General features: G+C 44.9%; 2 protein-coding genes across 4 annotated transcripts; one reads left to right on the top strand and one right to left on the bottom strand.

Annotated features, from left to right (window-relative positions):
• Nucleotides 1-761: 761 nt before the first annotated feature.
• cdk12 (cyclin-dependent kinase 12) lies at nucleotides 762-11,242 on the bottom strand. 2 transcript variants are annotated; one of them, XM_052048621.1, is made up of 14 exons: nucleotides 9,325-11,242; nucleotides 7,521-8,231; nucleotides 6,959-7,135; nucleotides 6,628-6,767; nucleotides 6,392-6,562; nucleotides 5,698-5,887; nucleotides 5,555-5,611; nucleotides 5,341-5,442; nucleotides 5,151-5,228; nucleotides 4,846-4,962; nucleotides 4,635-4,766; nucleotides 4,301-4,551; nucleotides 3,740-4,126; nucleotides 762-1,809 (listed from the first exon to the last, which is right to left on the bottom strand). In XM_052048621.1, the coding sequence occupies exons 1-14, from the start codon at nucleotides 10,437-10,439 to the stop codon at nucleotides 1,481-1,483; spliced, it is 3,957 nt and encodes a 1,318-aa protein (XP_051904581.1). In that variant the 5' UTR covers nucleotides 10,440-11,242; the 3' UTR covers nucleotides 762-1,480. The 2 variants fall into 2 exon arrangements, with proteins under 2 accessions (XP_051904581.1, XP_051904580.1); XM_052048620.1 differs by lacking the exon at nucleotides 762-1,809 and having other exon boundaries at nucleotides 2,285-4,126; nucleotides 9,325-10,537; nucleotides 10,725-11,242.
• A 705-nt stretch (nucleotides 11,243-11,947) lies between these two features.
• Nucleotides 11,948-25,843, top strand: fbxl20 (F-box and leucine-rich repeat protein 20). 2 transcript variants are annotated; one of them, XR_007959405.1, is made up of 16 exons: nucleotides 11,948-13,053; nucleotides 15,705-15,766; nucleotides 17,645-17,699; nucleotides 17,777-17,851; nucleotides 17,961-18,055; nucleotides 18,173-18,241; nucleotides 18,854-18,949; nucleotides 19,220-19,346; nucleotides 19,434-19,508; nucleotides 19,655-19,785; nucleotides 19,903-19,963; nucleotides 20,086-20,130; nucleotides 20,354-20,410; nucleotides 20,496-20,708; nucleotides 21,122-21,398; nucleotides 24,246-25,843. XR_007959405.1 is itself a non-coding variant. In XM_052048648.1 (15 exons), exons 1-15 carry the CDS (start codon nucleotides 13,012-13,014, stop codon nucleotides 21,227-21,229), a joined length of 1,311 nt encoding a protein of 436 aa, XP_051904608.1. In that variant the 5' UTR covers nucleotides 11,948-13,011; the 3' UTR covers nucleotides 21,230-25,843. The 2 variants fall into 2 exon arrangements, 1 of the variants encoding a protein (XP_051904608.1); XM_052048648.1 differs by having other exon boundaries at nucleotides 21,122-25,843.
• Nucleotides 25,844-26,410: the final 567 nt, after the last annotated feature.

Here is a 26,410-nt window from a genome sequence, read left to right as displayed (position 1 = left end):
AACCTCGGTTGGTATTCAGAAACAATGCTATTTTGTGGTATTTATAAAGCCATTTATGTCACTTTAACAACATTTGATGAATTCTGAAAGGTTTTAAAAAATGGGTATTAATATAAATAGCCCTGTCAGGGGTGTTTGCTGAGCGTTTCATGGAAGGAAAGACTCAAACAACAAAACGGTAAATTAATTGGACAAATGTTTTGTCAGTCTTCATCGACTATAGCCAATCACATCAAGACAAGACAAGTCAGCGGGCCGTACCTGAAGCAGCTAAAGCTACGGAGCCATCGTCTTTTGTTTCTCGACGTCAAAGAAAAGTAAAACATGACCGAGAACAAAAAGAAGAAATTAAATATCTTAAATGTCTTTAAAAGGAGATATACTAACCCTATCAATTAAAAAACTATTCTGAAAACGCAGAGTATCAAACTAGAGCCCGACATCTTGTGTCTGAAGTACGCCCCGAGTTTCCGGTTTTACTTCCTGATAGAAGCTGATGAGTCGCGTGGCCACCATCAAGTACATGTTAATTTTCTTAATTTAGTAATGATTTTTTAAATTGATAAGATACACAGTACTGTAGTGCAGCGTAGTTGACTACTTTCAAATATTTTATAAATTCAACTAAAAAAAAAAAGGATTGTTATTCTGTAGGTTTGTTGGCTTGGGTTACACCAACTTGCGGAGACAAAGTGCAGAATATACAAATTTAAATCAAAAGGTTTTAAAGAACATTTTTATTACAAACACAAGACACCAACTGTTCACATGACTTCTTTTAATAAACTCAAACAAAACATATATTACAAAATATTTTCTTTCCCTAAGACACATGAAATGTACTCATTTGAAGAGAACCGTGGACCATTATTAGAATAATTTTCTTCAAACGTATTATTTTCTTTATTTAGAAAATAACTGCACAAAAAAAAAACATTTTTGCACACTCACACACAGGGAGGCAAAGAGCAGCTTCTTGATGTCCTCCAGGAAAAGCACTTAGTTTCATATGACTAAACTTCATACTTGACCAAACAGGAATGGTTGTTACTGAGCGACTTTTGTGTTTTAAAGAGCAGAGCATGAGCGCGATGTGCAATCTTAACAAGGTTTCTCACAAAACCGATTTTACAGTTTTTTTTAATTGATGGCAAGTACAGAGCAGCATCAGAAACAAAAAAAAAGCATCCAGCCTTGCAGTCAGCACCATTCAGCATTCAGGCGGAAGATGAGGGAGCTAAGCAAAGCGTCTTTGCCGAAGAACTTTGCCCCATTTCCAGTGGCAGACAAATGCAAAACCTGCGTAACAATCATTTTAAAAAATAAATCAAGGAACCGAGCAGAACGAAAACACTTCCATCGTATGATATCAGCAGTCCCTTTCTCACAGATGATTTTAACATTCATTTCATATGTGTTTTCTCTCAGTTAAGGAACTGGTGGGTAGTGCTCCGGGGCCTGGGTGAGCTCAAGTAGGGGATCAGTGGGTAGTTCCATGGGAAAACCGGAGGTCCTGATCCTTGAGGAACTGTGCTGCGTTAGAAGAATCACTAAGAGTGGTCGGGGCCTCCGCTGCGGGCGGCGCAGCCTTGTCTGAGCCCTCCGTGTTGGGTGACATACCCTCTGCATCCGAAGAGGCCCCCACGTCCGAGATGAGCTGGAGGAGAGCCGCTGCCATTTCTGATGTGCTGATGTCCTGGCTCAGGCAGGGGGAGCTGGGAGCAGGGGGCAGTCCCGGAGGAGAGGGTGGACGCTGGTCGCCACGTGGGAGCGCAGGGCAGGTGCTTAACGGGTTCCTTTTGGACACACCTGAAAAGGACAACAAACGTTAGCAATCACTCATTTTCCCCCCCTAGAAGGATACGAGGGCACATGCTGTAGTTCCTACCTTGACCACAAGAGGGAGCCATTCAAATGGATTACAACATGCATTACAACTTGTTAGCTTGAAATGTCTTTCTATAATCATGTTAGTGGAAAAGAGAAGCATGTTTTTAAAGTGAGCACCTTTGTGAAAATATTTGCATGAATTTGTCATTAAAAAAGCTTTTAAAGCAGCAAGAGTGGGGAATGGGTGAGAAACAGGGATTGGACATGGACAGGGTGACCACAATTGCAAGACAGTTGCAGCGCCCGGAAGACCAAATAAAAGGGTTACTGCTGTCTGTATTAAAAGTAATCGGCCTCTCATCTATGGCTAACCACGTTCATTCTTGTTGAAGAAAAAAATAACCAAAAAAAGTAAAAATGTGTGTGGGTAAAAGTAAAAAGAAGCACATGCATGTAAGGTCTAAAGATTGAAAACATTTATTTCCAGTTGATAACTTATGAGCGTGTAAAAAGGCGGACATGACTGTCTGAAGATTCCTGCTGCTGAAAGGTGTTGGGCGGTGGGGAAATGCAATACAGAACCAATGAGTGTGAAGAAACAAGGAAAACTGTGAAAAGTTGAGAGGGACGAGGATGGATTTTTTTTTTTTTTTACTTTCTACAAATGAATGACACTTGACTTTGTGGTGCGTTTATTGTGTACACCAGCCAGCTATATCCCAAGTGCAGAAAACCGTCACCCCGGTAACATGAGGACACTTTTTGTTATATACATATGGGGTCAAAAAATTTTAAATTTCAGGGCGTAAAAAAGGGGACTAAATCATTTGCCCAATTAAAAATAATTATGCCAATAATTTCATCAGAACACACAGTACAGTAATCCCTCGCTGATCGTGGGTCAACCGTCACAAAGTTATCTAGCAGGGGTTTCTTTTTTTAATGTAAGCCATTTACTGATTCACTGAAAAACTTTTGAGCCGGTTTTTACACTTGCCCGCGAAGGGCTGCCTGTCGTACACCGAGCGACACAACTGAACAATGGTGAACCAATTACTCTGCTCAGCTGAACGGAAAAATAGCAAACCCTCGTGCTCTTTTTGGAGAAAAGGTTACTGTATCTCCAGTTATACTGAACTGCACATTTTGCGCGGGCACCCGCAGCGGCTCCTCTTGTTGTGAGGGAAGAAATTTCATCTGTGCAGTATGTGCAACATACAGCACATTGGACAATAAAGTTGGACTTGATATTTAATTGAACAACAAACGTGAGAAAACGGGCTTGAACTACACACCCAAACAGTGTAATGACTAAACAACTAATCAATTATCAAATTAATGCTTAATTATTTCTGATAATCAAAGCATTTGGATACTTTTATACCTTTTTATAATTTAAATTTTGTCCAAATGCTCTGAATTTCAGCTTCACAACAGTAAATACTATGCAATTCCGAGAGTTGTTTGACTCATTATCGATTACCTTTGTGTTGATAAAAAAAATAAAACATTTTCTCCCTCTCTCTCTCACCACCCCTTCCTCTCTCATATATATCAACGGTGCCGTATTTACAGGTTCCTGAAAAGTGAAAGGTTTGAAGATACGAGGTTTGACTGCATACGCACTGTAGTGGTAAGATGCCCAGTGGCGGGTGATTGGATGTTGTTTCCTGCCTGGGAATGTAATTTTTGTTGTTAAACATGGTCTTTTCTCTTGGCCATTACGTCCGTGAAGTGGCAATGTCGTTCAAAGCAGGGCTCAGTCCCTATCCCCACAAATAGCGGGGGATTACTGTGTGATAATTCTGTTGATAGAAATTGAAAGTAACAATACTTTTCCTTGTCCTACTGAAGTTCCCAGTGACGACATCTGCCCGTGTCACCTCCTACAGACTAAAGCCAGACTTGCCCTTGCGCTCAGTCGTGGAAGTAGACGCAGCGCGCGTTAGAGCCTCCCCCGACTGGACGCCATTGCTGCTCTCGTCGGCCTGCTCCTCGCCTTGCGGCTTCATGATGTGACCCAGGATGAACGCCAGCAGGTTAGCCTGCTCCTCTGGGAGTTGCGCCGCATCCCCGGAGGCCGGGGACAACTCGGGCGGCTCAGAGGCCGACGCACCACCCTGGTGATGGTCGGAGGCCTCGCTGAGCGCCGACAACGACTGGCTGAGCGTCTCTGCGTTGGACTGGTTAAGGAGTTGGGAGACCTGCTGAAGGGAGAGGTCCGTCTGGCCTTGGAGGAGGTTGAGCAGCAGGGTCATTTCTGTCTGGTTCAGTTGCTCGGCGGCAGCTCCCAATGCTGGACCCACATTAGGAGACGCACAATCAACACAGGAACATTAGGTCGGGCTTATTTCTCATCCAAAAGTGGAAGGAAAAAAAAAAAGCAGTTTACATGAACACGACATTTTCTACACGCTGAACAATGTAAAACTATGTCTATTGAACACAATTTCCTATGGGAAGTATTTACCTGACAAATCGTTGTCCTGAGCCGCAGCCGAGGGTGGCTTCCCCTGCGCAGGAGGAGGAGGAGGAGGCGGCGGCGGAGGCGGGCGGGCCGGCGCTCCAGCTGGACTGGTTTGTGGACGACTGTTATCTCCGCTCGAGGTGCTTGAAATGTCCTTCCGGGGTGCTTTGGGGACGTCCTCGGGCAGCCCGCTCTGACGCGCACGCCGCCGCTTCTTGCTCCATAGCTCGTGGCAGTCTTGATGATGAGGAAGACTAAAGAGAGGGCGGGGGGAAAAAAGCCGACCATTACAGATGCGAAGCACTCGACTGAAAGATAAGAGTCAAAGTCTACTGACTCTGGTGGCGGCATGTTGTTGGGGTCCACATCACACAGAAAGTCGCTGTTGAGTGCCCCTTCTGAAGTGCACCGGCGTGAAGGGTCCAGGGTCAGCATTCGGTCCAGTAGGTCAAGGGCAGAGGTGGGCAAGCTGTAAAAGACAGGGAGGTGTCTTCCAGCCGTGCGATAGATGACGAATCGTATTCAGTGCAACTTTGACAAGGACATACAAAGCAAATTCCTCTCGCAGTCGCCGTCTGTACTGCTTCTTGGGCTTCATGGTGTTGAAGAGGGGCAGCTTGATAACATCAGGCCAGGCTGCAGGACAGGGGGAGCCACACAGCCGACTGAAAGGCACATGCGGGCGCACACACAGACACACGCACACAAAGACAAAAGTTACCAAACAAACAGAAGTTCTCGAAAAATTCAAACTTGGTGGATTCCATTTAAGGCCTAAAACTGATGAGATCCAAGATTATTGCAAGCTAGTTGCCCGTTTCTCTGCACTAGAGGAAGCCTCAATATGACCTACCTGATGAGTTCCAGCTGCAGCAGCTCCTGATTGGCTTGAAAGATGGGCTTCTTGGTGAACAGCTCTCCTAGAATGCACCTGAGCCGCAACAGGCAGAGTTAGTCAAAAAATATCATCAAAATGTAATATAGACTACGCAAAAAGATAAGAGCTCCAATGGAAATGTTTTTTTTGTAGACTTTACACTCACCCACAACTCCACACATCGATGGCCGGAGAATACCTCTCCTCGCCCAGCAGCAGCTCAGGCGGGCGATACCACAGTGTGATGACTTTGTTAGTGTAAGGCCGACTGGAAATACAGAAAGTGTCAAAAAGAGTAACAGTGGCATCTAGTGGCGAGTCGATGGTACTGAAAAAGGAAGCCACTATGGTCATGAGGAAGCTTGATGATTTCTGATTACCTCTCTTCTGAATTATAAAGGCGAGCCAAACCAAAGTCAGCCAGTTTAATCTGCCCTCTAGAAGAAATATAAGAGCACATCTCATATTGAGAATAGGCGACAAAATATTTCCGCACTGCAGCAGCTTGTTGTGTAAGTTGTACCTGTTGTTGAGCAGTATGTTGGAGCACTTGATGTCGCGGTGCAAGAAATTGTTCTTGTGGCAGTAGTCCAGACCCTCCATCAGCTGGCGCATGAAGCTCCGGATGTGCTCATGGGAGAACTGGACCATGCCCGACTCGAGCAGACCCATGAGGTCGTGGTCCATGTACTCAAAGACCAGGTAAAACGCTCCTAATTTTGTACAAATTGAAAAAATAAACACAAATCTTAAACAAATCTCAACTGCGATCTTTTCACTGTGAAATTTGCATGTTCTCCCTATGCTTACTGAAGACTACAGGAGGAGGTAGCTTCAATATAAATAGCTGTATAGTCCGTGCTGTGGAAGTTGCAAAATTAAGACATTTGCGCAGTTAACATCAAGAAGAAACATTCTAACTTTGGAGAGCCAACCGATAGTCAAAGAGTCCAGATCACAGCCCGTCACAAAAAGTTGTTGTTGGTTCATGATCATTTCCATTTAACTGATTTTTAAAAATGTAACCCGTTTCATTTGAACAAATGCACTTTAAATCCACCCGACTGAAAGTCCACTGTTCACAGACTCATTCATTGATCCTGACCTCTGGATACCGAAACACTCAGCGAACTGGTCTTATTTTTGGCAGCAACCTCTGAATATTTCAGCCCAAATCTTCAAAAAGGCAAGTGACACAGTGGTTTTTAGTCACTTACCTTTATCCTTTTTAAAGTCAAGAGCATCCTGCTTGTCTGTGACTATCTCCTTCATATTGACGACACTGCAGTGTTTGAGCTGCCGCAAGATCTTGATCTCCCGGATGGCCGTGATGGGAAAGCCCTCCTTCTCGTTATCCAGGCGGACTTTCTTCAGGGCCACTAGCTCGCCTGGCGACAAGCATGTGTGCCATTTACGGCTCTGTGCATATCATGGACGACGACGACGGTCTTACCCGTGTCTTTGTCCTTGGCCTTGTACACCTGGCCGTAGGTGCCCTCTCCGATGATGCCGATGATGTCAAACTTATCGACACATCGCTTGCCCCAGTCGCTCTTGGTGTGTTTGCGCTCGCCGTAGCGAGGGCAACAAATCCTGCGGGCATTTACAAGAACAAAAAGTAGTTTGAGAGAATTCTGGCGTCTCAACCTAATATGCAACAAAAATTCAGTGTTAATATAATCAAGCAGAAATTGACCACAATTTGGCACAGAAATTGCACTTTTTTGATAAAACAATGTGAAACAGAAAAAGGTTTGCAACAATATCTCATGAAAGAAACTCACTTTGGTCTCTTTTTAAGGGCGGGCAGGGTGAGCGACAATCCCTGATGGGAGGCCAAATGGAGGGGTGAAGAGTCACCGCCAGGCAGGGTGGGCGGCAGCGGGAGGTCGATGATTGACGGCCGGCTGCGAGTTTCCTTCTCCTTTCTGGATCCTCGCTGATAGGTGGACTTCTTTGGGCTGAACAAGGAAAGAGAAAAGAATCGTTTTGTCCAAGCACAAAAGGAACTTGCAGCCATATTCATAACAACAACCAATGAAACATTACAACACAATAATATGTATTACAGCTGTCAGGCTTTATAGTCGAGAGCAATTTTCTCCAACATTTTTAGCCAAAAGACGACCGCAGGTAAGCAACATTTATTCACACCAACCTAACCTGTACAATTCAACAAAATTAACTAGAAACTGGCTCTGGTCTACCAGACTACAATGACTTTTTTTAAATGTTAAACACAATTTTAAAGGATGATCGATCATTACGTATAATTAAGGCTCAATTTTTTTTTTTATTAGCTAAGAAGCTAATTGATAAGAAATTCCAGGCCTGTGTGGTCCTCACCTGTGCTGAGAGTTTCCCAGCAACAAAGGGGGCAAAGGCAGGGGCGGCAAAGTGGAAGTCTTGTGGAGCGGTGTCTGTCGGGCGGGACTCCGCGCGGGGACGGGAGCTGGCGATTTGGCCGGGGCGGAGGGCGCCGGAGGCAGAACTTTAGCGTCAGCCTGCTGGGGCTTGGGAGGTGGTGGAGGCGGTGGAGTTGAGGAGGTTAAACCGGGAGCCTCGGTGGGTGATGGTTCAGGGGGAGCAGCTGGAGAGAAGGTGGTAGAAGCCGAAGGTAAAGGGTCAGCCACTGGTTCTTCCAACATTGGTGCTTCCTGTGGTGACTGCACGGAAGGCAGTGACTGAGATTCCTTTTCTCCGGAGTCTTTTTCCTGGTGCGGCTCCTCCGCTTTAGGTCGTGAGGAGGAGGAGGAAGAAGAGGCTGAGGGGGCTATGGGTTTCTGTGTGGCTGGGGATGCGGCGCCGCTACCACAGGCACGAGCCGCCGCCGCCTCAGCAGCCTGGCGCTCCTTCTTCCTGCGGCTGAGCTCGGCGCCCAGGCTGGAGTTGAGCGGCAGGCGAGTGGCAGGAGGTGAGCGGCTGGCAGGCCGGTTGCTGTAGGAGCCGGCACCCAAGACCCCTGCTGGGGGGCCATGCCGCTTGCTGCGGGAACGGGACGAAGAGCGATGAGAGGAGAAGAACACAGGGGATCGACTTCTGGAACGGCCGGAGCGTCTAAAAGGAAAGTTTGGAAACTTTAGCAAAAGGAAGAAAGCAGTTTCACAAGTGGCTGGCGTCGAAGTCACCCTGACCCATATTCGGGGAGTTGCTGTGCACTTGCATATTTAGAAACAGCCATGTTTCAATTCGGCTGAACTTTTTTTTGTTGCAATTTTAAAAAGTCTGTTTAAGTAAGTGGTTTGTTTCTTATTTTTTGAGTCAACAATGCAAAGTGACACAACGCCTCCCCCTCGCGTTGTTGGTACAAGCAGTCAGGGAGCCCGACTACTTTTACCGTGTCACGGCTCTTTTAGTAACTGACTACCGTGTCTTTGTAGATATGCCACATGTGCTTACGAAGAGCGACTTTAACAGGCGGTAATACTTCAAATGCAACATCCCAGTTTTCAAATTAAACGAATATTAATTTAATAGCAAGGTGAAAAAAAATTCCAGATAACGACATTCGAGATGATAAGTCTGGTTGGAATGGCCACTTCATCCTAATTAAAATAAGATATCCTTTATTTGTCCCACACTAGGGAAATTGAGTTTTTAATGTATCTGGGGGGAAAATGTTTTTGGGGCAAACATTTCGGAGTGATATTGCCCACTGAAAATGTTCAAAAAAATAAACACACCTTCAAAAATAGAGCAAAACAGTGTAACTTCATATTTTCTGAAGTAATTTTTTTTGTTCGCAATTCGAAGAACCCTTTCTCACATTGGCTGACAAGTTTTAGTTAAAAAATAAACCACGAGTACAATAGACCAGGCCTAAATTCCAAGTAGTTCTCCAAATAGAGGGGTGAAAATTATTCAAATGTTTTAAACAGCATTATGTGCCCTTAAAACTCAAGATAAAATGGCACAAATGGAACATTATTCGTGATAAGAGCAGTGTGGGCAGTGCGCATGTGAGAGTCATGTGTTGATGTTTTATGATCCTCCCTGTTGTATGTGCTTTACTGACATCTTGTGGCATCTACATGGAATTACAAAACCCTTTTCAGATCAAGCTCACCTGCTGCACTAATGAGGATAAGCACTATGGTTGCCCTCACAGAAAGAAAACTGTGCTAGCGACAAGAAATGGAGACATGCTTACCGAGACGCGGGGCTGGGGCTGGTGCTGGAAGAACGTCGTGCAGCGTAGGGACTGATGGAGCGCCTTCTAGAGTAGGGACTGCTGTCCCGCTCAAAGCTGGACGACCTGTGCCTGCTGCCATAGGGGCTGTCCGATCTCTGCCTGCAGTGCCCGTAGGGACTCGGGCACTGCTGGGTGGCCTTGCGCCTCGAGTAGCTGTCGTCCAACATTGGGGCACCAAGTGGGCTCTCTCCCCTCCTGGGACTGGGTGACAAGGCAGCAGTGGCAGCTTTCCTGCGAGGGCTACCTCGACTCGACTTGCCTTTGGGGCTGGACTTGTTGCTCTTGGAGGACTTGCGGTGGCTCCTTTCTCCGCGTACCTTCTGAGAGTCGCTGTGAGCGCCTTCGAGCCGCGCCTCTCGCCTCTGCTGCTTGTCCTTACGTGATTTGCCAGAGCGGCCGCTTTCCTTGCTCCGCGATGAAGACGCTGAGGTACTACCTATGCTAACCATGGTGTGCATCTGGGAGAACATGGGATCTCCTCTTTTAAAGTCAAGCTCCTGCTGGATGTGACGCTTGGATGGTCCAGATGATAGCAATTTCTCCTTTCCCACGCCGGAAGCACTTTTGTCACGGTCCTTGCTGCTCTTCTTCTTGTAGCCCCGTGCCCCATTACCAGGGTCTCGAACTTTGTTGGGGTCCTTGGACTTTTTCCGGGAGTGTCTGTGGCTCTTACTCTCGCGGATGGGCTCTTCCCTGATGAATTCGGGTGATGGCTCGAGGCGCTCCATTACCACAACCCTCTCAGGTAATCTGGTGCTCGGTGGGTCCAAGAAGGTGTCAGAGTCCGAGCTAATATCGTCATACTCCACCAGGGGCTTCATCAGGACGCTAGGCGGCGCCGTGCGGCTCAGGGATATATATTCGGGAATCGTCGGCGGTACCACCGGCGATTCCCGAACTTTAGCCGACTTATGTCGCCTACGCTTTGACGAGGCCATCAAAGATTTGCAGTGTAACTTGCCGTCTTTGCTGGTCATGTCTCCCGCAGCTGTTTGGAAGGCGGCGTGAGCCAAGCCGCCGATGATTGATTCCGGCTTCCTCTTGGTCCCATGGTGTCGGTCCGAACCAGGCATCCCTCAAGCCGGCGTCGGTACCACCTCTCCCGCGGCTAGGCCTTGGCGGTCGAAGCAACTCATTAACCGCCGATTCAAGTACAAAATCTCAAGTGTTCCTAAGCAAACAAGAATAAACGAAAATCAACACAGTAGGCCGCTATCGTCCAGTCGGCCTCCTCGGTCAATGTCGATTCATTCCACTAGTAGTGTCGTCCAAACTCGACAAAGTAGATGAATATCCCACTGCAGTTCTCCGGGGAAACAGAATATTTACTTGAGAGTCCGTAAATGAAGTTTTCCTACCAAACGTTGGAGCATTGTGCTGTCGTCTTTCCGTCTCAACTTAGCTAGCACAGCTAGCTAACGCTGGGCCAGCTAGCGAGGTGAGCCGTGGAAAAAGGAAAAAAAAGTCTCCTTTGTCAAAGTTGTCCTTGTCCGGTGCCAAATTAGGGAAAATATGATTTTATTCCACAGAATTACGGTTTTAGCGTTCACAAATTAGCAAATGTCTTCACTTTAAAAGACGCTCATCTCTCGAACAAAATGAAAACTTGACCCGGTTGGTGCTGTTTACATATTCCCTTTAATGTAAGCTTTATCCCCCTTTAAATTCAATATTGATACGAAATCATAGTTTTTTCGTGTGCAGTAGATGTTCCAGTTTACTATCAATGGCTCTGGAAATCAACCAGGCTTGTATTTAGGGCGATGCTAATGGATTAAATAACATCCACAGCCCTAGCCGCAGGAGACTACAAACGCCATTGTGGCTCCTGTGACCAGCAACTTCTGCACACGAAGGATTACACCGGAACTTGATGTTGTGTCAATCAAAGACGTATCCCAGCGAGAGCCAATCATCTTTAACAACCCGCCCACTTTTCTGGAGGAGTGACAGTTTGAGATGGCCAATTTTGGATGTGGAATCAAACATAAAATAAAACGCAGAAACTGTAATTAAGGTACATTTGCTATTTATGGATCCCTTTCTTTTTATTTTATTAAAGTTGTATTTAAAAAAACACAATTTAAAAAACTACTACCATTAATCCTCATAAATGTGTGTCAAGATAGCCAGGAATGCCGATAATAATCCAAAATCAAAGAGTTTTCAATCCAGGAGGAATAATTGAAAAGCAAGTGACGCTAAAATGACGAGCGGAAACTGTCACGGTAGGGCGTGGTCTAGGGAGAAACGAGAAAGTGACTCCTCGCACTGCAATGAAAAATGTTCCAAAGAACGTTTGGGGGTGGGGTGGGTGAGGTGTGGGGGTTGTCGAATAATAGTTCGAATCAAGTCAGCAAATATGCAACCGTTGAAAGACGTCATTCGTAAATCAAATACGTTACTAAGAGAGAAATCTAAGAGTATGACGAATGAATGCTGAATGCTAGAACGATGTGATGTCGCCCACGCGCGGGCACACAATTAATTATTCATATCATATGTGAAGTTAAAGCGGTTCAGATAATGGGTGTGTATATATAGTTCATATATAAATCCGGCAATAACAAAATTTCCAAACAACGATCGTGGGAAAGAAAGCTGTTGGAATCAATCCAGCAAGCATTGTGTGTAATTTCGGATGTATGAGACATCAGAACTATCAATTCCACTGTCAATGTTTGTGATCGTGAAAAACTATGCCATAGCCCTAATTTTACATTTATGGAACCTGTATGTAGTGATTTAACTTGTATGGAGCGCTATTGTTGTTGTGTATATGTGAAGTGAACGTCATCTTCTGACGACTCTGCAGGATAGACGTTTTAATGAATTATGGAATCAAATTTGAAAGCATAGTAGAAAACAATATAAAACTCAGAAAGCGTGTTGAATAAGTTGAATAAGCAAACGATGTCAAAAGAATTTACCTGAAAAAAAATACAAATCAGCATTGTAAAGGACCACGGACGCGTTTGACAAATTTGATGCTGATTGGCTCTCTCCTCAGAATAGGGCGCGGCCTAATACAAACAAGGAAGTGGCATTTCTCATGCCAATAACAAAAGTTCCAAAGAACGCTTGGTGGCAAATACATTTATTATAATGAAGTGAGCAAGCATGAATGCGACGTGTGTGTCAGTAGAAAACAAATGCGGCCTTTGATAATGTATGTCATCGTGGAAAAGGGTGATTTGGCACTCATTTTAAATATTTGAGTCGTGCACTGATGGGTTGATGTCGTGTAATTAAAGCAATGATACGATTTGATGAATAATATTCTGTGTGGACATCCACTTTAGATTCCTTTATTTGTAGTTATGCGTGATATATGTGTGTATGGCGGTCGTGTGCGTGGATGGGAGGGAGCGAGTGAGAAAAGGAGAGAGGGAGGGCGAACCAAAGCCAATAAGGGCCTATGCTGGCTACTGCCCGTGCACACAGCGCTTTATTTTTATTTATGCCGAGCAAGAATCTCGTGTTTGTAGGCCCAGTCCGTGGCGTCTAAAAGCCAGCTACCCTCTCCGGGGAGGACGGTAGCATGATAGCCGTGGATGGGAATCGGCAGGAAGAGCGTCCCCGTCTGCTGCATTCCGACTGCGCCCGCACCCGAAGCCACCGAGTCGGCAAGCGGCGGCGTCCGACATGGGGAAGGAGGTGAACGGCGTCTCACGGAGCCGCTTTGAGGTGAGTTCACCTGGGCCCCGTCAAACCTTTGACACGCCGTTGCATCACGTCACAGGACCTCGCTTCGGACCACCATGATTACATTCGTGGACGAAAATAATAATCAACGGCGACATTGACGCGGCTCAAGCACCGTTTGGGATTAGCTGCAGTGCTTTGTGCTAACAACAACAAGGCCTTGGCTGACTTGTCAAATCGACGAAGAGGATACAAAGCGGTATAAATGTCGACTTGTGTTGTTGTCGTCGCGTGGTGCGTTAAAGGTCCCTGGATTTCCTTTCTCTTTGCGCCATCAAAACAAAACACTGCCAAGCTACATGTACATCAACAGCTGTCCGGAAAATCATAATTCCTATCGACGTAGCCGTTTTTAGTTCACAATTTAAGTTCGTATTGGGGTGTGTAACATGTACTGGACTTTTAAGAGGGGTTTTGTGCTGCAGGATCATGGGTTTGGTGTAATAGCTCCAGTCCAGATTGACAGCCGACCGTAGGCCATGTACCTCATCAACGATGGCATTTATTTAACCACAAAGAGCACACTCACTGTTTGTGTAAAGTCAGTAGAGCCCTTGCGGTTGTAGAAAAAGTAAACTTGCTTGTCTACTTGCGTTAGACGTGTTTGTTGTCGATTTTCGGACAAAAACCTTTTCCCTAAAACTGCGGCAACGTCAGCCTTGCGTTCAGCCCTCTAGTGAGCGTTGGATTTATTTTCTTATTGTGTATTTGTTTGAATAAATCAATGCGTGCAACAGATGCAGGCCGTTATCCTCCAGCCTGGACAAAACAGCTGCGGGCTAAAGCAAGCCAGCTACAGACAGCAGGCTATAACAGAAAAAGGTTCTTGTCTTCCTTCAAAGTAAAAGAAGTTGTGTGTGTTTTAGAAAGCGGATTTCCGGTTTGTGCTTTTTTCCCCAATCCAATACAGTACTTACCGTTTTACCAGATCACTGTTTCCAAACCTTTACATATTTAGAAACAAACATTTAGAAACAACATTATCACGAAAAGTGCGCGCTGAAATAACGACCGTGTCGCCCCAATTTATTCACAAATTAATCTGGCTTGAGGGTAAAATCGGTGCTTGTTTATTTGAACATAAAGCTATTGCAGTTTTGTAACACCTGTAAAAATAGCGGATTTATTATTGTTGATTGAAATTGTTAACCTGTTTTTTATAGAAATGTATACAGCGCAGTGCTTGTTTACATTACATGTCTAATCACTAATTGAACAATAGTTTATAACTTAAAATGCTCTTTTAAATCTACTGCTGTTCACACAAATGGTTTTAGTTTGGCATTTTCTTTAGTTTGAATGTGATGGCTGGCCGTGTTCTGTTGTCATGACAAATGCTATTGCTGTTGTGATACAAACTTGAATGGGCTATGTCACACTTTCCCACCGTGGCACACAAGATGAACATTAAGCATACATTTTCCAAATCAGTTTAAGTTCGGTTTAATGTCTTCGTGGTGTTGCTTTATAAGGTTCTACAGCAAAGTGTTGATGGCTTGCTTGAGGTTACGGCCCTGGCGGCTTTTTTAGTCCGCTTCATTTAGTGACCTCAGTTGGCCTGCCAGAGAAAGCATAACACTCGCATTCAAGCAGCGTCGGGTTCATTTTATGTTGGATTACAAAGGAGCGGGTGGGGAGAGGGGGGCCAATGTCTGCACGTCAACCGTGGAAAGAGTTGTGGATTATTTGGCCAGGGAGCACAAGCCGAGCTGTCGGAGTCAATTTGCCCTAAATCTAAATACCAAAAATATCCAAGCAGTTGGTATTGTGTAAGTTTGTATCTATACAGTACAGTATCCTGTTATACACGTGTCCTTTCAAAATGGACATTGGCTGGCTCTGACCTAGACCCTCATGCATTTTCAACCACTCTTTTTACACAACCAGATTAATAGCAGTGTGATCGTAAATGTGTATTTATTAAATATCATCACATCACAGCAGTTTGTTTGTTTGTTTGTTTGTTTGTTTTACTGTCCGAGGGGTAGGATCCTGTAATTTCACAGAGGCAATATAGGGCTTCCTCGCTTTGTTGACAAAGTTCGTTTCCGCTTTAGTCCGACAACTGTTTTGGGGTCTTAATACACTTTTCTACAGGATACGATTAAACAATGCCTTTATATATTCGCAATCATCCAGGTCATTTTATTATCAGAGCATTGATCGCAAGTAGCCCGTTGTGTTTTAAAGATGTTTCGCCTCTCATCCATGCACGCTTCATCACCCTGAGTGTCGGTGCGTATACTCAACCATTCATCCCATAAATTGAAAACCCATCCCGAATGAGAGGGGCAGACTTCTGACCACACATATGTCCTCTTTTTTCCCCATTAAAAGAAAATCAATAACAACAAATACACCAGATTGAGACACTTTAGCTTTAAGACAACCCTGACACCGATTCAATGCTCTAAGAAATATCATGAGCGTTAAAAAGTGCATTTAAAGGATAACAGGTTATCAACCATCCAAAGTGCTTTCCTGATCTTTTTTTCTTCTTTTTTGCTTCTTTTATCACCTGTTCACCGCTCTTGTTCCTCTTTGTGACATTGTAGCTGTACAGTATCGTCATTTACTCTTCAGTGAATTTTCGCAGTCTCTTGTTGACGTTAACTGTTTGGCGCACCTTGCAGATGTTCACAAACAGCGACGAGGCTGTCATCAATAAGAAGCTACCCAAAGAGCTGTTGCTGCGGTGAGTGACGTGTTTGGTTGTTTTTTTTTTTCTTTTTAATTTTGAAGCAGATAACACAGACAGAATGCATATTCTTCACAATTTTAAAACTGTACTCATGTATGTTAACATGTTTGTGACACACTTTTGCCAAAACACCCCATTCATTATGCAATACAATACATCCTGATTTATATGCGCTTATCCTCACAAGGGTCATATGTACGCTGGAGCCTCTCCCAGGTACAGGCGGGGTAAACCCTGAAAGGGTTGCTTGCCAGTTGCAAGTCACAAGTAGAAAAATAACTCAAAATACCCCAATGATCAAAAATCACAGCACGCTTTACACCCTTCTATATCCTTGCTGAACTACTGTAAGTGTGTTTTGAGGGGGCGGTCCTGTCTCATGCAAATGAGCCTCTGCGCATCCTGCCCGCCTACTGTGGGCCTTTTCATTACCTCGGCAACCGTGGGTGGTGTTTGGTTTGCGACAAGGCGTGTGGCTACTACGAGCCCAGAATGTGAAGGAATTAAAAAAAGGACTCATTTTAAACTTGATGGCACTTCAGACACTTCACGATTTGTATGCAAGCAATTAATTTTCCTTCATGTGTCCCCTTGAACTCACGAGAGACCAGAAAGATCTGGATGTCATACTCAAAAGACACAATTGGCTTTCTCCGTCCTTGAACAAAAGCAAACACAGAACGCATAAATGCCCTGTGGCGATGACATCAACCAAACAGCAGGATGCAGATTTCTCCTTATCCTCAACCGCTCCCTGGATGCTTCATTAAAACTCGACGCCTTTAGGTTATACAACATTCAAATTGTTTTCAGACTCGAGGGGGTGGGGGGGGGAGAAAAAAAAACGGATAAGCCTCTTAGCAAAATGAAGTCCGTAACTCAAGCCTCGGTCTCGCTCGCCCATACGTGCTTCAATGCCTGCAAACTATTACACTCTTCACTGGCTCACAGCGTCCTATTGTGACGTTAGCGGTCCGTGAAGTTGTTCGGCTGCAATGTGACCTTCAGTAGGTGGAGGAAGAAAAAAAAACCTGATTTGTTGTGCCAATTTGATCCACATCGCCAATGAAAAGTACGAGCGGCTAACTAACGTGTACGTGATTAAAATTAACAGCAAAAAGTGTGGCTCTTTATTTATTCATTTAGTTAGTTCGTTTCTCTGGTATCGTAAATATCTGGAGGAGGCCCATTGGGATCCATTGTGGTTCTCAGGGACCCGGCGGTCTTTTTAATACCGAAACAATATGCACTGATAGTAACAACATAAACATATAATGTTACGATTGTTTTCTTGTTCCGCACCACAAGGACTCATCGCTTCACGCTGAACCTTCTGTCACCGCTTGCCCACCTCATACCCACCCACTTGCTCCACTTGCAAACACTGCTCCGAATAAAGCATTCATTCATTCATCTTCCGTACCGCTTGATCCTCACGAGGGTCGCGGGGGGTGCTGGAGCCTATCCCAGCTGTCTCCGGGCAGTAGGCGGGCGACACCCTGAATCGGTTGCCAGCCAACCACAGGGCACACAAAGACAAACAACCATCCGCTGTCACGCTCACACTCACACCTCGGGACAATTTAGAGTGTTCAATCAGCCTGCCACGCATGTTTTTGGAACGTGGGAGGAAACCGGAGCACCCGGGGAAAACCCACGCAGACTCCACACAGGGAGGCCGGAGCTGGAATCGAACCCGGTACCTCTGCACTGTGAAGCCGACGTGCTAACCACTGGACTACCGGGCCGCCCCCGAATAAAGCATTTCATTGCAATACACTTGATAGATAGGTCTTGTGTTTTTCCCGAGCAGAGAAACGTACAACCGATGTGATCCTGTCGGGGACCTAACTGTCCTTGCCTATCTTGTAGAATCTTCTCCTTCCTGGATGTGGTGACGCTGTGTCGCTGTGCTCAGGTCTCACGGGTGAGTGAGTGCGCGCGCGATCGTAATTCTCCCTTTTAGATTTGTGTTCAATGACAACCGTCCGCGTATGCCCTCAGTCCTGGAATGTTCTGGCTCTGGATGGAAGCAACTGGCAGCGGATCGACCTCTTTGACTTTCAGCGGGACATCGAGGTGGGCTTTGGTTTATTTGGCACGTGGCCGCACGTGCGCTGATTATGGAGGTGAATGAGAAGACGCTTTGTGTGTGAACGCGTGTTATTTTGATTCATTTGTTTTGCAGGGCAGAGTGGTGGAGAACATCTCTAAGCGATGTGGGGGGTTCCTGCGGAAGCTGAGCCTACGGGGGTGCCTCGGTGTGGGCGACAGCGCCCTGAGGTGAGAAGCCAGCCTAGAAGAGGAGAGAGGTGAATTGAAATTCTGCTGCCTTTGTGTCCCATATGAGCTTTTGTTGTGTGTGCGCGTGTGTGCGCATGTTTGTGTGTATTTTCGTAGGACTTTCTCACAGAACTGCAGGAACATCGAGCTGCTCAGTTTGAACGGCTGTACCAAGATCACTGACAGGTATCGCCTACATACAGGAGCTCGGGATAGGGACCGTGTACTGCCACTAATAGCCCCCCCACCAAAAAAAAAGTAATTGACGTTTCCCCTTACGGTAATTCTTTTTATTATAAACCAGGGAGGCGGCCTGGTAGTCCAGTGGTTAGCACGTCAGCTTCATAGTGCAGAGGTACCGGGTTCGATTCCAGCTCCGGCCTCCCTGTGTGGAGTTTGCATGTTCTCCCCGGGCCTGCGTGGGTTTTCTCCGGGTGCTCCGGTTTCCTCCCACATTCCAAAAACATGCGTGGCAGGCTGATTGAACACTCTAAATTGTCCCTAGGCGTGAGTGTGAGCATGGATGGTTGTTCGTCTAAGTGTGCCTTGCGATTGGCTGGCAACCGATTCAGGGTGTCCCCCGCCTACTGCCCGAAGACGGCTGGGATAGGCTCCAGCACCCCCATGACCCTAGTGAGGATCAAGCGGTACAGAAGATGAATGAATGAATAAACCAGGGATGCGCAACTTAAATGTTGGCGAGGACCACAATTTTTCATCGGTTCCATTGGGGGTCAACAAAGGACGTTTGCTGATTGATGTTTATATGGCAAAACATTGTTGTCCTCTTCTTTGCAGCACATGTAACAGCCTGAGCAAGTTCTGCCCAAAGCTGAAGCACCTGGACCTCGCTTCCTGTACCTCAATCACCAACTTGTCGCTCAAAGCCCTCAGGTGTGTACTACAAGTAGTACATTGCTTGTACAAAGGAATATTGCAGTTCCTAAGGCCTTGTACACACAGCCACACCCGAATCCGGATTGGATCCGGATAGTTTGTTATATGGTCTATGAACAGCAGGCCCAGTAGTTGTTCAAGTCGGGTTTCAGAGCACTTGTGCTTCTGATCAGTTTATCAGATTGGTTTTACGAGTGCAAACAAAGACCCGGCTTTACAAAATGGCTTTCTTTCTCTTTTTATGTCACTTATTCCCCCACCCCCCAGCGAGGGCTGCCCACTGCTGGAGCAGCTCAATATTTCCTGGTGTGATCAGATCACCAAGGATGGCATCCAGGCTCTGGTTCGGTCCAGTCCGGGACTCAAGGGTCTTTTCTTAAAAGGCTGCACGCAGGTGCGCTTGGATTTTTACCCTGTTTTAGGTTGATTTCCACTTGTGATTCTGTGAAATATACTTATTTCCCCCCCACCCCCCTTTTAGCTAGAAGATGAGGCACTGAAGCATATTGGGGCGAACTGTCCCGAGTTGGTCACGCTCAACTTGCAGACATGCTCAGTAAGTGCAGTCAGTATGAAAGCCGAATAAGGCTGCTGTGTTTGAAATCGTTTTGGGATGAGACTATGGGGCTATATTTATCTTAAATTATTAATAGATTTTTTTTTCCTCCTATATTAAACTATACTTCCTGCACCCACGAGTAGCAGATCACAGATGATGGCCTCATCACTATTTGTCGAGGCTGCCATCGTCTTCAGTCGCTGTGCGTGTCAGGATGCGCCAACATCACGGACGCCATCTTGCACGCGCTCGGACAGAACTGCCCTCGCCTCAGGTAACGCTCAAATACGCCTTCAAATCAGATTATGTGACATTGATTAATTATGAGTTGATATTATTTTAAATCTCAATACCCCCTTTGCCTTTTTTTTTGTTTTGTTTTTTGTTTAAGAATCTTAGAAGTGGCCCGCTGCTCCCAACTTACAGACGTGGGCTTCACGACGCTAGCAAGGGTGAGTTTAAGTGCATTATTAGATGCAAATGATCACTTTGTATTGATTGATTGGCCTATTTTTAGATGCAGGAAGACAAATTAGAAGTAAATGGCACTACGATCTATTGAATGTCTTTATAGAATTGTCACGAGCTTGAGAAGATGGATTTAGAAGAATGTGTACAGGTAAGTATATAGCTTTATCATGGTTCATCGTTGTGGTATTTTTTTTTTTGGGGGGGGGGTTGCCATAATCACCATGCATTTTCATGCATTAATTGAACAACTTAAGAACAGTGAAACAGAAAAAAAACCACACACTGTGCAAAAGCTGCTGTTCACATGCAGATTCGCTGATGTCACGTGCCTTAGTCATCAGTCTGTGCTTCTGATTTTTCTTTTCGCTCAGATTACGGATGGAACGCTCATCCAGCTTTCTATCTACTGCCCTCGGCTGCAAGTTCTGGTGAGTGTTGCGCTCGCGTCGTTTTGCTGACTCACAGCCGCGCGCTGCAGTCACCCGAGTTCTTCACCCCTCCCGCCACCCGCAGAGTCTGTCTCACTGCGAGCTCATCACCGACGACGGCATTCGCCACCTGGGCAGCGGGCCGTGCGCCCATGACCGACTGGAGGTGATCGAGCTGGACAACTGCCCGCTTATCACCGACGCCTCGCTGGAGCACTTGAAGAGCTGCCACAGTCTGGATCGCATCGAGCTCTACGACTGCCAGCAGATCACCCGAGCCGGCATCAAGAGGCTAAGGGTGAGTGGCTTTTGCCGACAGTATCGAGGTTCTCAAGTGGATGCAAATGACGGCAAGGAATTTTGAGCTCGTTCTAAACGACAGGTCACAGGTGGTGTCCCCGAACGGCAAGGCGGGTTTAGTTCGTCGGAAGTCTCAATAAAATCATTTGTGTGAAATGGCAAAATAACAAGAACGGCTAATTAAAGTCAAGCGCAATGAAACATGTTGACCAATAAAGATGGAAACAGACACCTGAAGGGCACACTTGAATATGAAGAAAGCAACATTGGATACGTGGGCGGTCACAAAATGAAGTAAATAGTAAATATATAATTAATGATTGACGGAAATGAACAGAAAGCATCCATTCAATGTACAAAAACGCAGCATTCCGCATCATTTATTTCTCTTTCATTTCTGTGCATTCGTAGACCCACCTGCCTAACATCAAAGTGCACGCGTACTTTGCCCCCGTGACTCCTCCGCCTTCGGTGGGGGGCAGCCGCCAGAGGTTTTGCCGTTGCTGCGTCGTGCTATGATGCAAAGGACATCGACATCGGTCTGCTCCCCCCCCCTCCCTCCGTGTGACCCGGAGTCCCTCCTATTCAAGCTTCTCTCCCAGGACCCCACCCCTCCCTTGGTCAATCAGTACATTCTTGCTGGCGTCCCCTCCACTTTATAAGCTGCAGAGAGACCAAACAGTGCAGGGTAACGCACACTCCACACATTCATGTTTTGTGCTGATGTTTAGCACGTTCACCTCAAACAGTTCCGGGGTACGGGGTTTGGATCTCCTCTCCGGTCTTCCTGTTTGGAGTTTGCGTCGGGCTTTTCTCCCATATTCTGAAAACAAGTTTATTGAAGACTCTAAAGTGTCCATAGGTGTGAATGTGAGTGTGAATTAGGGCTGAACGGTTTTGACAAATAATCGAATCTGGATTTAAAAAAAAAATTAAATATTGCGATTGCAATTTAATATGCGATACTTTTTTCATGGTTCTCTTACCAAGATTTTATTTTTAACAAAAATGAGCAACAAATGAATCTGTATGAGGATAAACAATATCAAATTTATGATAATAAATGTTTTGGTTTCACAGAATAGGCTTACGGTATGCTAAAATGAAAGCAAACCTTGACTTAATACCAAAAGCAGTTGATCAACTTCAATTTGTTGTTAACTCACGAAACACGTTTGACTCTTTGAGTCCTTTAAGCATTCACCATGACAGCTCCCCAAAAAATTCTGACAAGTGCGTCGCATAAACTTATGGTCATAAATGAGATTTAGAACAATGACGTCAACCAATCTGAGGCTTTATCCCTCTCCAAGCTTTTTATGATTCATGAAACAACAACATGTTAAGATGTGGAGTGCGCTTAGAAGCACCAAAACTGTTTCCCCAACCGAAATGAAGCATGTTTTGCCTTGCAAATTGCAACCTTTGCGATTTCAAATTTTCAATCCACTACAGTCGCCATGTCAATTTGAATTTGATGAGTTGTTCAGCCCTCGTGTGAATGCTTGTTTGTCTACCTGAGCTACTGACAACTACAGTAACCTCACAGAATTTCTATTTTCATTTTTTTTTTAAGTGCAGAAAGGAATTGACAAAACGTGTCGTCTATCTTCTCAAGATTTAGCTCCAATTTTGACATATAGGGTGAATTCCATTATTATACTCTGTACCTTTCCCCATCCATCCGTGCAACTGGTGCCAACTCCCTTTTCGAAGTTGGCTATGCCTGTGAATCCAGGCTCCACTTCCCAAAAGGTGAGGTCCCAAGATTGAAACAAGTCTCAGAAAAATTATTTCATCTTACATACCGATGCATCTGCATGTTCGTTGGTAAGTGAATTACCGTACTTACAATTTGACGGGTGTCCGGTATTAAGTCAAACAGGATAACCACCAGTTTTTCCAGACGTTATCCCAAGATACAAAGCCTCCTCAAACTTCGAATCACTCTCATGTAAAATGAGCCCCAAAAAATGGAATTGGCCTACTCTTGTTCTCAATGTGTCCCCCAGCGATTGACTGGCGAGCAGTCCGGGGCATACCCCACTTGTCACCCTAAAGTCAGCTGGGATCGGCTCCAGCGGATAAGCATATAAAAAAAAGGATGAATGGATAAATGTTAGGTTTAGTATAAAACAAATGGAGAAAGCTGTAACAACAAACCCATTGACCTCAGGACACCTCCATTTTTTTTCGTCAACATCCAATCATAAGTTACCATCAGAAAGCACTTTTCTGATTGGATCACTCAATACGGACCCAGGAAGAACTTTCAATACATAACATGCAGCGTCTGCCATGTGGTTGAAGTTCGTTTTTCTTGAATGTAATATGGTGGGGACGGGGGGGGGGGGGGATGTGTGAAGCAATGCAACGAGCATTTAAAAACATTCTTGCTGTGGATGGCGAAAGAAAGCACAGCTTATCATCTCACATCCTGCACTGTTGGAAAAACTCCAGAGTCAGCGTCTGGGTATGCCCCCGCCCCCTTCTCAAAAAGTGACACAGCCAGTGAACAGCAGCAAAAAAAAAGTATTGAAAAGAAGATTTAAAAAAACAGCAAGCTATCTGCTTTTTGCACCTATTGGAAAAAAACATCCAGACTGTTTACAAAGAAGAACATAATGAGGTTTGTACTAACTATGTGCCCCACTCACTGGATTCACACACTGAGCTTGGTGCCCCTCCCCTGTCTATGTTGTCTCGATGTGCGTCATTGGCGAGTGGCGGGTGGGTGGGGGTGGGTGAAGAAAAAGAAAAACTATTTTTCTAAAACGAAAAGCAGCACACATTTGGGGGACTGAAGAAAATGCCAAATGTTGCATGTGACACCTATTTTTCTTTTTATTTTTGAACCCGGATGTACAGTACATAAGTGAGGACTGTGGGAGTCTTGACAGATGACATAATCGAAAGAAACACTATGAAAAGAAGATGATGACTGGATTAAAAAAAAGAAAGAAATATTACTCTGCAAGATCAACAGGAAGAAAAAGCCAACCATCACGTTTTGCTCTGATTTCACTGACTTGCACGAAAGAGTACTAGGGTCACTCTGAAAAGATAAACATTGGTCATATTTTACTACAAATACTACAAATTTTACTACAAATACTACAAATTTATTCTCACTTTATGACTTTATTCAATGTAAAATTAGGAAGGCACTAAAGAAATCTTTACAGGTAATGTGACAATGTTTTATTTGGAATATTATTTTTTTTCCAAAAAATTAAAAATGTCAGTATGACAACTGTCACGTAACTTTTGGTCTAACATAATTCCACAAATTAGATTAGAAATTACGACCCATGCCCATAATATTAATATCCAGCTTCACATTATATCATTCCATTTTTTTCTTGTATAATTAAGACAATTTCATCTCTTTTCTCTCTTAATATACCAGCATTCTTCTGAAAAAATGATTTCCCTTAACTTTATTGATGCAAAAAAAAAGAAAATTTGTGAAATTGGCAGTTTTTCCCTATGAAACTTTGATTTATACTATTTTTGTTTGTTTTCCTCCATTTAGTGTGGCCCTAATACTCCTTCGTGGACTCCTGGGGTCCAGACCGGTTGTGGTTTTTGATGGGCCCATGAAGTATTGAAACCTCCGACTACCTGCATTTATTTTGCCCCTCCTTCTATATTTTACTGCCCTCCCTTTGCCTTGTTTCTTTTCTTTTGGCGTGGCTCCGATTGCACCTGCTTCGTGTTGCGTTGTGTTCATTGTCTCCTCTGAGATTTTGTATTTTTATCATCGTCGTAAATCTCCAGGCCAGGTGCAATTGTAAGTAGGATTTTTTTTCTCGCTCGATCTCTCAGATATTACTTCTCATATTTCCCTGAAGTGAAACGGCTCTTCAGGCATGATGTGTCACTTCGGAATAATCCTCCTTTATTTCTATATGTCGCCCTCTTTTCTGCAATTACCCTACACCAAATTCCCCAGACGTGACTGAAATGTGGAATGTTAAAGCGTCCTAAATGTCCCCAAAATGGATTGAAGGAGGCGAAACAAGCTTGAGTCAAGATTCTCCTAATTTTTGTGGGGATAATGCAAATCAGGATGAGCCCCGTGTAATCCCGCCGTTTTGTTCGAGTGGGGCTCTACACTAGGGGGGATTAGGGAACGTGTCAAAATGGCAGCCGTGTACCCCCGAGAAAGGAAAGCGGGATTGATTTTCCTGGCCCATGTGTCAATACGAGAGAAACGCCTTAAGGAGCTTGCGGACCAAAGTGTCAATGCTAACTCTGAAAAGCTTGAATCAGCCCACTGACCCGTGTGTCAACGCTAACTCTGAAAAATAAAGGAAGGAACGTGCGATGAAGTCTTCTGGCCCACGTGTCAATGCTGCTGGTCCAAATGTCAACACTGACTCTGAAAATGCAAGGAGACTTCTGGCCAATGTGTTCACATTAACTCTGAATTTTACCCGAAAGTGAGGCGAGAAAGAATCCGCTGGCCTATGTCAACTTTGTAGGAAAGTAAGAGCAGCTCGCCAGACCTTGTGTCAATGCTAAGAATGGATTTACTGTGAGAAAACCACAAAAGAGCTTGCTGGCCCATGTGTCAAGATAAGATATCCTTTATTCGTCCCACACTGGGGAAAGTCAAGGCTAACTCTTGACTTAACGGCGGTAGTTTGTTGGCGCATGTGTCAACGCTCACTTTGGAAAGCATAGAGCAGCTCACAGAACCGTCTGGCAACGCTAGCTTTGAATGTTCCGGTCAGAAAGTGCAGAGAACGATGTTGGCTTGTGCGTCAATGCTAACGCTTGGCTAGTCAATTGGCCCGTTTGTCGACGGCTCACTGTTGAGCATAACGGTAGGAAAGCTTGTGTCAACATCATCGCAAAACAAACACACGGTTGGTTCCCCTTGCATTTGAAAACACACAAACACTGGAGTTAGAATGCAAGAGGTGAACCCAGCCACCCGGGTGCCCCAAAACAGGACGCCGTTTTCATTGAAATCTGAGCGATATTTAAAAATTGACAATGACTGTCGTTCATGAAATTACTGTAAATCGTTTCCTTTTATTTTTTATTGTTTTCATCTTTTTTTGTACAATTAACCGATATAAATGAATTATGTATGTATAAATAAATATATACCTATATTATTAAGGCTGGCGTAGTTTTGTCACAAAGTGCTTGGGCTAATGTATACCCTCATTGGACCGTTAGATGGCAGCATTGAGCTTGTCTGGAGATTCGTGCCGTCGACTCTGGCCACTAAATGCATGACCGCTCCATTGCAGAAACCGGATGATGGATGCCACTCAACTCCAGGCACGTTTAAAAGAGGTGAGAGACCCCCCGAGTGTCTCGTCAGAGCATTCGAAACATTTTCCATAAATTTCACCTGAAAGCCAATTATCCCGAACTTTTTTTTGTCAGTTGTGTATCTTTCTATATGTGATATAATGTGATCAAGCGTCTTGCTCCGCAGCCTTGTGGTGGCACCGCCATCTTTCCTGTCTCCTGAGTCCTTTTGTGTCCCACTTTTTTTTCTCTGAAAAGCTTCAAGGAGAATACAAAATATGTGTGTGCGTGCGTTCGTGTGTGTGTGTTTTCTCCCCCTGTAGCAATTCTCACGGCTGTTTTGCGCGGGAGGATCAGTTCACCACTCACGCAGCGGTTGTCTGCCATTGTTTTTGACAGCACTCGTTTGACTTTGCAACTATTTTACCT

Source organism: Hippocampus zosterae, chromosome 17 (assembly GCF_025434085.1).
Source record: "Hippocampus zosterae strain Florida chromosome 17, ASM2543408v3, whole genome shotgun sequence".
In the NCBI taxonomy this organism is placed as follows: Eukaryota; Metazoa; Chordata; class Actinopteri; order Syngnathiformes; family Syngnathidae; genus Hippocampus; species Hippocampus zosterae.
Note: the sequence above shows the minus strand (reverse complement) of the source record. Positions and strands in the feature narration are given on the sequence as shown.

Bases quoted from the DNA above. Each gene is read 5' to 3' on its own strand.
- cdk12 (XM_052048621.1), bottom strand. From the start codon at position 10,439: ATGCCTGGTTCGGACCGACACCATGGGACCAAGAGGAAGCCGGAATCA. The intron at 7,136-7,520 runs GTGAGGACCACA...TTCCTTGTTCAG, and splicing joins CTGGGAAACTCTCAGCACAG to CCCAAAGAAGTCCACCTATC. The intron at 5,888-6,391 runs GTAAGTGACTAA...GTACAAAATTAG, and splicing joins TGACTTTAAAAAGGATAAAG to GAGCGTTTTACCTGGTCTTT.
- fbxl20 (XM_052048648.1), top strand. From the start codon at position 13,012: ATGGGGAAGGAGGTGAACGGCGTCTCACGGAGCCGCTTTGAG. The intron at 18,950-19,219 runs GTGTGTACTACA...CCCACCCCCCAG, and splicing joins TTGTCGCTCAAAGCCCTCAG to CGAGGGCTGCCCACTGCTGG. The intron at 20,411-20,495 runs GTGAGTGTTGCG...CGCCACCCGCAG, and splicing joins GCCCTCGGCTGCAAGTTCTG to AGTCTGTCTCACTGCGAGCT.